We start from the raw sequence: 10,680 nt of genomic DNA on the forward strand, positions 1-10,680 counted from the left end.
TATGTAGAACCAGTCAGTCACTGGTTTTGTAATCAACGAAAACAATGCTTTGTCATTTCCTCGTGTGTTTTAATATTCTACGTATTATTAATGAATTTTATTGCTCATTTTGCACACATAAACATTAATTCAATAAAAAAGACATTCAGTAATAAACAATAATGAATCTTTTGTACATAAGAGAAATGACGCTGTTTACACTATTATGCACGTCGTCTGCACATTGGCGGGCCGTTCAAACCCGTCGAAATTCAAGTTTCCGCCATCAAAATTTTTATTTATTTATTTTTTTGTGTGTTCCAATAAAATACGTTAAGAATTAAAAACTCGCGAAATTTGAGAAGCTACTATACGACATTTAACCCTTCAATATGTCTTCAAAGAGACCATGACGCAGAGAAAGTGGTGCTAGTGCTTCCAGGCATAAGCACAAGTTACTATCTATCCAGGAAAAGGGTGAATTTCCATGGTCCGGCACCGGTCAGGTCCCGAGGTTGCCAGACTAGAGAGGTACAACCTGTATTATGTTAAAACAAACACTCATAAATCAACACAGCTAAAATTATGGGATGTGAAATGGTCTGTTTACTAGCGATCAGCTGATGGGAAGATGGGGGGAGGGGTGGTAAGGCGATATGTTTGACAGTTGATGCTAAGGTCTAGTGCTTATTTATTTATCTGTCTTTAAGAGTGACTAAGTTTTTCTCTTATAAAATGTCACTGAACTGACCTGGGTGAATATAATTAACATTGCTGGAATTCTTATAAGAAAGTGATTAGTTTGAATATAAACATGCTATAGTTTGCAAGAGACATACAAATTTTAGTGTAATTAGTAATTTTATTACAAAGGGCTAAAATTTTTATCTCTTGTGCAAAATACTGCATATGATGTCTGAATTAAAATTATTCACTGTCTTGCAAAGATTCCAGCAATGCAATTTACATTCTGCAACTTTAGTCTGACATTTTATAAGATCAAAACTTAAAGCTTAAAAACCAGTCACTCTTATGGGAAGTCGGAGGAGAGTCGATTTATGATGACAGCTGAGCCGGAGCCAGACAACAGTTACCTAGTGGTATTTATTTATGTGTCATATAGGGGGAGTTTATGTTTTACTCTTATAAAACGTCACTGAACTGACCTGGGAGAATATAGGTAATTAACATTGCCGGAATTCTTATAAGATAGTGATTAATTTCAATATAAACATGCTATACAGTATTACCCCGCCTAACGCGGTTTCACTTAGCGCGTTTTACCATATACGCGGTGCCTCGCCAGAGCTGAACTTTCACTTAACGCGGGTTTTTTCCACATATACACGGTGAGTGGCTCGAGAGCTATTTTTAGATTCGCCCCACCCCCCACCCGCCACCCTGCCTGACTGCCTGTGTTAGCTCATAAAATTCATACAAATTACCCAGCCAGAATATAATTTACATTGCTGGAATTCTTATAATTTGGTGATCATTTTGAATATAAACATCATAGATTTTGCATTAGACATACAAATTTTAGATGTAAAGTTTATTCTGAGTAAATATGTTATCTTTTGTGAAAAATATATGACATTTATATTCAAAATATTCCTGGTCTTACAAGGAATCCAGCAATGTCAATTATATTATCCTAACTTTAATCTGAGGTATTATTTAAAACTAAATGTTAAAAACTCTTGAAGGGAGGATTGGTGGGGGTGGGGGGGAGGGTTGGGACTGACCGCGCGGTTGGAAGAGGGGGGGAAGGCAAGGTGGGGTACTTTGATTGACAGATAGTGTTGTGAAGAATATTTTATTTTTTTTATTAACTGAAGATATTTGTTTTAGCTCATAAAATTCATACAAATTATCCGGCCAGAATATAATTTACATTGCTGGAATTCTTACAATTTGGTGATCATTTTGAATATAAACATCATAGATTTTGCATTAGACATACAAATTTTAGATGTAAATTTTATTCTGAGTAAATATGTTATCTTTTGTGAAAAATATATGACATTTGTATTCAAAATATTCCTGGTCTTACAAGGAATCCAGCAATGTCAATTATATTATCCTAACTTTAGTTTGAGGAATTATTTATTACTATACCTGGTTTTCCCCCCAAAATTTCTCAGAGGGAAGAGCCAGGAGTGTAGTGTGAGAAGAGGGGGAGGGAGTCGAGTCCATTATTTGAATGGACATTAACTTGGCGACTGTATTTCTCTATTTCTCTTACGTATTAATTGTGTGCATGTACCATCATAAAATTAAGATGTTATTTTTACTACAACATAGGTATGTGCCTTCAAAAAGTAGAGTTTGGGGGTCGGGCCGGTTTCTATTGGAATTAATCCCATATGTTCTGTTGTTCACTTAACGCGGATTTCACTTAACACGGGACCCTCTGGGTTCTATTGACCGCGTTAAGTGGGGTACAACTGTAGTTTGCAATAGACATAAACAATTTCAGTACTGTACTTAATTAGTACATTTGACTAAAATTTGTATATCTTGTGGAAAATATATGATGTCTATATTCGAATTATTTGCTGTCTTACAAGGATTCTAGCAATGCAGGTTATATTCTCCTAACCTTAGTCTGTGATATTATATAAGATAAAAACTTTAAGCCTAAAACCACCAAACCCTGGCTGGGAGGGGGAGGAGGGAGGGAGGGGTTTTAGTGACAGTGACATGTTTGACAGTTGGCGCCAAAGGTCAAGTGAAGTATTTATTTATTTATGTTCTTTGGAGTGAGTTTTTGTTTATTGCTTTTAAAATGTCACAGAAGTGACTGGGGAAAATATAATTTACATTGCTGGAATTCTTATAAGATAGTGATTAATTTGAATATAATCATGCTATACTGTAGTTTGCACTCGACTAAAATTTTAGTAATCATTTAGTACATTATTTTGAGTACAGCTTTGCCCTTAAGACAGTGTAGCGAGCCAAGAAAAACATTAGGAACAAAATTTTAAATGTGATGCGCCAGATTGACTCGCACAAAATAGGAAAGATTTGCTTTAAATTAAAACATTGTCCTTAATTGTGGGTGTAGCTTTAAATCAATAATCTTAAATTGAATCGCTTTAAATCGCCGTTCTACTATATTCCTGGTGGTTTCTGCTGTATCACTGGGGAAGGGTAAGGTAAGGAAAAATTACAGGAGTAGCCTTCTTTTAAATACTGTACTCCCATCATTTTTATATGGGACAACTCTCATAGGGTGCTTGTTTACCTGGGCAATGGACAAAAAAAATCCCTACTAAGGCACAGCCAGACGTACCATGAAATATATTGTAGGGCACTAGGTTCCTGTGACAAAATGGCATTCGAAGATCCACTTTATATTACGTATATAAAAAAAAATCACATTATCTAATTGTATGTATACAGTATACTGGTACCTGTAGGAATTAAATTTAGAAGCTTAAAAAAAAAAGATGAAACCTTTGTATCTAATATCCTGCTTCTGAGGGTGATTGGCACAATGGGGAGGGATGAATGGAAAAAAAAAAACAGTCCCCAGCTATTATTGACATGAGGCATAATGGACTAAACCTTAAAATAAGGTTTGTCCAGAACAGGAGGCTATCTAGCTAAAAAGTTAATAAATTAGGAGTCACAATGATCTAAAACATCATATTTTACTGCGATTCCAAATAGTAAACCCTGGTTATTCGTGGGGGTTAGATTCCAAGGAATGGTGTGAATAGGCAAAACTGAGAATATCAACTTAATACTACCTTAGTGCATTACCTATACCAAACAACCGACCAGCCGTGGCAGTGCTCATTCCCTCCTTTAACTTGTATAATAATTCAACTTTCTTTGTCAGGGTCATGATTGACTTCTGCCTTTTACGTTTCACTCCACTAGCACTGACACTAAGCTGTCTTTTAGGGGCCATTTTCATACAAACACTAAATTTTTTAGAGAACAACATGACATGCTGCATCACAGGTGTGAACAGAGGGATAGGAGAGGCTGCAGGTGAATGGGTGACTCATTGTGCTGCGGGCAAAGGCTCACAAGCTAGCCACCATCTGCTTTCCACGAATTATCAAAATCACAAGCCCACGAATGGCAAGGGTCTACTGTACAGTATTACATCATTTATTTATTTTTTAAATAATGATAAAGAAGAAAGAATGATTTGTCAAATATTAAAAAAAAAGCTTTATAAGAATACTGTATAGCTGTGATCACAAAATTACTGACCTTCTGTCCTAATGCATAGGGCACAACCAGATCATCCTCTGCATGTAATATCAGGACTGGGGCCTGAACATGGGCAATGTGGGCATCACTACAGAAGTCGATACCTGATGCTGCCAAAGGCTTCAAGAACAACCACTCAAACTTCGGCATCTTGCGAAAAAACTGAAAAAAGATAGTTTGTAGGAAGATAGAAACTTTTTATACTCCTTTTAAATATTGTGATGTACGAGAAGAAGTTCATATGGAAGTTACTGTCCGAAAAGGTCAAAATTACTGACCAAAATGACCTACAGTACAATCAACATAAGCTTCCCTAGTACAGTACAGTACACCATGTATAAAATTCAGTTCCTTCCAGCATCCAAATCAACAACTCTGTAAAACCTTCAGTCAACCTGATTTGTGATCTTTCATCTCCTCTCTTCTTCATTATTCTCTCACCATTCTAACTGCTTTCTCTCTAATCTCCCTGTACTCCTGTTGTCCTTTTATAACTTCCTACCCTTTACCCTTTACTTCTCTGTTACCGTCCATGAGAAGAACCAGGAGATATTTAAGTTTCGGTGGTTGCTGAGATGTGAAGGTGGAGAGAGAGGTAGTGAGTGTGTAGTGAGTGGAGGTGCTGGTCATGTGTTTACAGAAGGCAGACGCTGGAATTTGCTGATCCGTTAATAAAGACCAGACGGCGCCTAGTACCTCGGTGGTTCCCTCTGCTGTGAGGGCAATAAACGCTTTGGAGCCGTACTGAAAACACCCCTCTCTCTCCTTAAGACCCTAACACACAAGTCTGTTTACAGAACATTAGTGCATACACGAGATCCCACCATTGTATTAGTGTGATATCAAAATGATGTTTACTTACGTGTAATAATTGTAGACATGTTTTGACCGAATTATATTCTTCATGTCCACGTACTGGGTCTCCTTATCCTGTGATCGCCTTAACGGCAATTACATTCTCCTTAATTAGTACCACAAACCTTTTCCCACAATCCCATTTTCTTGACACACACACACACACACACAGCTCCTCGGCGTCAGTATAGATAGACTAAATTGGAAAACACACGTCAGTAAAGTTGTCAAATCCTCTAGTTTCATCTCCACCTCCTCCGCCGACTCAAGTCCCTCGGAGTTTCCGCGCCCGAGCTCCTCAACGCTTACTCAATATTCATACTTCCAAAGCTCACCTATGCCTCCCCTGCCTGATCTTCCTCCCTAAATGTCACACAACGGAAACACCTGGAAAAATTGCAAAAGAGTGCATACAAGATTATTCTCTCCCCTTCTTACTCCACATATCAAGAAGCGCTCACCACACTTACTCTCTCGGCTCTCTCTGATCATCACCACGACCTCATCTACAAATTTGGTAAGAAGCTTCTGCACCATCCTCAACACCGGCTCCTACTACCACCCAAGATCCCTCGTCTGCGAATTGCTGTTCGACACCACAACTGCATCCAGCCCATACAAGCACGTACTGATCGCTATAAGAACAGCCCAGTTCCAACCATTGTAAAAATGATCAACAACTCATAGTTGACCAGTGTATTCACTCACAGCCAATCTTACCTTTTTGCACTGTTACTATGTTGAAATGCCCCGTAGTATGACCTTTTCCCCTAGTTATTAAATGTCATATTTGTATCACTTATGTTACTTGAATATTATTTGTCAATCAATTGATCCATTATATATACAGTAGAATGCCGATATAACACGAGAAAGGTTCCAAGAGGAGTCGCTTTAAACTGAACTTGCACTAAATCGAAGTGTTGTTTCAATGGAATAATTTAGTTTGGTACTTGAGAGAAACACAAAATACTAAAAAGACTGAGTCTACCCAGATGCATCTCAGACCATCTCCTAGAATAAACAAAACATTGTTTTTTGTGGTATTATGTTAAAACAAACACTCATAAATCAACACAGCTAAAATTAAGGGATGCAAAATGGTCTGTTTACTGGCTGGGGGGGGGGCAGGGAGGGAGGTGAGATGAGGTGATATGTTTGACAGTTGATGCCAAGGTCTAGTGCTTATTTATTTATCTGTCCTTGAGAGTGACTAAGTTTTTCTCTTATAAAATGTCACTGAACTGACATGGGAGAATATAATTAACATTGCTGGAATTCTTATAAGATAGAGATTAATTTGAATTTAAACATGCTATAATTTGCACTAGACAAAAATTCTAGTAATCATTTAGCTCATTATTTTGAGTACATGTACAGTACAGCTTTGCCCTTAGGACACTGTAGCGTGCCCAGAAAAACATTAGGTGCGAATTTTAAAATATGATGCTCCAGATTGACTCGAGCAAAATAGGAAAGATTTGCTTCAAATTAAAACATTGGCAATAATATAAGAATGTGTGGTTACCATCCTCATGCACCCTAACAACACAGGGGAGGGGTGGGGTTATAAGAAGCCCCAGGCAGGTGTAATAAGAAAATTCAAACTTACAGATGAGAGTGGATGGAACTTGATTTCATCTTTGATGTTATTAAAGGGCGACTCCAGAACAAGCGCAGCAGGATGGTCACCCTCTAGGCATAAATCTCCAACAGCATGTGTTGACACTCTAAAATATATACTGTATATATAGTATGTATATAATATTTATTTTTTTTTAAATATATGCTGTGTTAACAGCATATACTATTATCAATACAGTACAGAACAGTAGTTTTGAACTATTTTATATACGGACATGCAGTATACTGTACAGTACTGTAAACAATAAATTCCTCACCATCTACAGGTGTTACATTCTATAATTCTCCCATGGTTAGCAAGGTTGCGTCCCATGAGAAATGCGAGGATTGGGGTAATGACCCATGAGAGACATTCCTAAAGTTCTATAATACAGTACCTGTAACACACACACGCACGCATGCACGCACGCACGCACGCACGCACGCACGCACGCACGCACGTGCACACACACGCACACACACACACACACACACACACACACACACACACACAGTGGTCCCTCGGTTAACGAGCACAATCCATTCCAGCAGGTTGCTCGTTAACCGAAACCATTATTTCAATGGGTTTTGGGTAATTGGTTCCAGCTCACCGAAAATTGCCTAAATTCAACAAAAATTTTAGAAATGGACACTTACCTTGAGGTGTGTATGTAGAAGGCTCCTGGATGATGATGATGATGTAAATTTGAAGTAGGAGGTGGAGGAGGAAAAGGGAGAAGAGAAGAAAGTGGAGGTGGAGGAGAAGCATTTTACTGCTTCTTGGAAGGTGAGTCACCTTCCATGAAAATGTCAGGAACCTCTGGACTGACAGATTCTCCACCATGAACATCCTCTCTCCTTCTTGAAGTGGAAGGCTGAGGGCTAGCATCATCCTCTCTCCTTCTTGAAGTGGAAGGCAGAGGGATAGCATCTTGTTCCCTCTGCCTTTTGCTGAAGAAAGTGTCAATTGTGGTCTGTGGGGCATCTGTCCTCCACACAATTAACTTATGTTTAAAGAAGGAGACCATTGAGTCCTCAACATGACACAAAGTTAGTTCAGTTTTTTCCACATCTGGGTGCTTTGAAGCCAGTTCCCTGAACTTCTCCCAGTGGTAAATCACATTTTTCAACTCTTCAATTGACACATGGTCATCACTTTCAATTTCCTCCTCACCACTGTCAGCCTCTACCCGTAACATCTCATCCAGTTCCTTCAAGTCATCAGGAGTAAGTTCCTCCTCATGAGACATCACAAGCTCTTCCACATCCTCCTCCTCCACTTCAAGGCCCAATGACTGACCAATGGACACAATCTCCTGGTCCAACTCTGTGTCATCATCAAATCCCTCAAAATCATGGACTACTGATGGCCACAGTGCTTTCCATGAAGAATTGAGGGATCTAGTGGAGACTTCTTGTCATGATGACACAATCAATTTTACAGCCACCAGTATGTTGAATTGTGTCTTCCAGAACTGTTTCAGTGTAAGTTCAGGATCATTGGAAGTTGCCTGATGACACCTCCTAAACATTTTCTTCATGTACAACTTCTTGAAGTTGCTGATTACATTCTGGTCCATTGGCTGTATGATTGATGTAGTGTTTGGAGGCAAAAACAACACTTTTACAAAGTCAAATTGATACTCCAATTTTCTGGCAAGTTCAGGGTCATGACCAGGAGCATTATCCATGAGAAGAGCCTTTAAAGGGAGTTTATTGGTGGTTAGGTAGCTCTTGACAAAAGGGCAAAACACATCAACAGCCCATTCATTAAAGAACTGTCTTGTCACCCATGCCTTACGGTTGGACTTCCAATAAACTCCAAGCTTTGTTCTTACCACTTTCTGTTTCTTGAACACCCTGGGGTTTTCAGTAGTAGACAAGCATAGGCTTCAGTCGGAAATCCCCTGAAGCATTGGCACCAAGCAATAGAGAGAGACGGTCTTTTATGGGTTTATGCCCAGGTAAAGAGGCTTCATCTCTGGTGATGAATGTTCTTTTGGGCATCTTTTTCCAGAACAGCCCAGTTTCGTCCACATTGAATACTTGCTGTGGAAGATAATTTTCTTCTTCCATCAGTTCTTTAAATTCCATTAAAAACTTTGCTGCCCCTTCCGTATCAGCACTAGCAGCTTCACCATACCTAACACTGAAAATGTCACTTCTTTTCTTAAATTTTTCGAACCAGCCTTTGCTGGTCCGAAAATCTTCAAATTCTGTGCCTGAAGAATCAGGTTGATCTGTCTTTAAATGTTCGTATATCTGCCTGGCTCTTTCACAAATGAATTCAGTAGAAACTGAATCACCTTTCATCTGTTTTTCCCTAATCCAGATGAGAAGTAACCTCTCAGTTTCTGCATTTAGGGATCTACTTTTAAACACTTGTAGATTTGTCTCTCACTCCTTTAAACTTGTCTTTCTGTGCAAGAATTGTCGACACAGTTGATGTCGACATGCCATATTCTTTGCATAGCGCATTTGTTCTAATGCCTTGTTCATGTTTTCTTATAATTTCCTACTTGGATTGGATTGAAATTGCTTTTCTTGATCTCTTAAGCCCCATGCTGGATTCAAACAATGTCAACATGATCTTTTAGGTATAAACTTGCTGGAAATAAAGAATATTTTCTTTAAAATAACACTGCACTGCGCTATATATTGTCAATATGTAAAATAAATTTTAAAATGACCAATAATTTGCTTGGAAACACAGAAAAAAAGCATTTAGTTGAAGAGAGTCTCAAGCAAGATGTTACCTCCACTGAAAACAGAGAGACTAATGCTTGTTTGCTGTGTTAAGAGGCTGGATGGCGAACATAAAACTAGTCACTTTACCTTCAATTATGTTCAATAATTGTTAAAATTACAGTCATCCCTCACTTTACGCGGTCCCACATTCCGCATTTCCACGTTTACGCGGTGCCCTGCCAGAACCCAGGATGCTCACATTCCGCGGTGGGTGTACCCCTTTACACGGTGAAGTATAATTTTTTTTATTTAGCTCATAAAATTCATACAAATTATCCGGCCAGAATATAATTTACATTGCTGGAATTCTTACAATTTGATGATCATTTTGAATATAAACATCATAGATTTTGCATTAGACATACAAATTTTAGATATAATGTTTACACTTGAGTAAATATGTTATCTTTTGTGCAAAATATATGATATTTATATTCAAAATATTCCTGGTCTTACAAGGAATCCAGCAATATCAATTATATTATCCTAACTTTAGTCTGATTTATTATTTATTACTAAAAAGGTAAACAGTCTGGTATTCCCACACATTTATCTAGTAGGGACGTTGGTGGGGGGTGGGGGGGAGGGAGGGAGGGACCGGCGACCGACCATCTGTTACCGTGTGAAGAATATTTTTTTTTTATTAACTGAAGATTTTTATTTTAGCTCATAAAATTCATACAAATTACCCAGCCAGAATATAATTTACATTGCTGGAATTCTTACAATTTGATGATCATTTTGAATATAAACATCATATATTTTGCATTAGACATAAAATTTTTAAATAAAATGTTCACTCTGAGTAAGTATGTTAACTTTTGTGCAAAATATATGACGTTTATATTCAAAATATTCCTGGTCTTACAAGGAATCCAGCAATGTTAATTATATTATCCTAACTTTAATCTGAGGTATTATTTAATACAAAATGTTAAAATTTATTTTTTTCACCCAACATCTCTTGAAGGGAGGATTGGTAGGGGGTGGGGGGGGAGGTTTGGGACTGCCCGCGCGGTTGGAAGAGGGGGAAGGCAAGGTGGGGTACTTTGATTGACAGATAGTGTCGTGAAGAATATTTTTTTTTTATTAACTGAAGATATTTGTTTTAGCTCATAAAATTCATACAAATTACCCGGCCAGAATATAATTTACATTGCTGGAATTCTTACAATTTGGTGATCATTTTGAATATAAACATCATATATTTTGCATTAGACATACAAATTTTAGATAAAATGT

At 37.9% G+C, this 10,680-nt stretch overlaps 1 protein-coding gene across 4 annotated transcripts in view; it reads right to left on the reverse strand.

Annotated features, from left to right (window-relative positions):
• The window catches only part of LOC121870403 (lysophosphatidylserine lipase ABHD12-like), a 152,535-nt gene that overhangs the window by 34,131 nt on the left and 107,724 nt on the right, over positions 1-10,680 (reverse strand). For 3 of the 4 annotated variants that reach the window (XM_042372237.1, XM_042372238.1, XM_042372239.1), the window contains 2 exons: positions 6,680-6,797; positions 4,213-4,374 (listed from right to left, as the gene is read on the reverse strand). In XM_042372237.1, the coding sequence (XP_042228171.1) occupies positions 4,213-4,374; positions 6,680-6,797 (280 nt within the window). The remainder of the gene's footprint in view (positions 1-4,212; positions 4,375-6,679; positions 6,798-10,680) is intronic. The other variant, XM_042372240.1, reaches the window with a different exon arrangement.

This window comes from Homarus americanus, unplaced genomic scaffold, assembly GCF_018991925.1.
Source record: "Homarus americanus isolate GMGI-L3 unplaced genomic scaffold, GMGI_Hamer_2.0 scaffold40856, whole genome shotgun sequence".
Lineage (NCBI taxonomy): Eukaryota > Metazoa > Arthropoda > Malacostraca > Decapoda > Nephropidae > Homarus > Homarus americanus.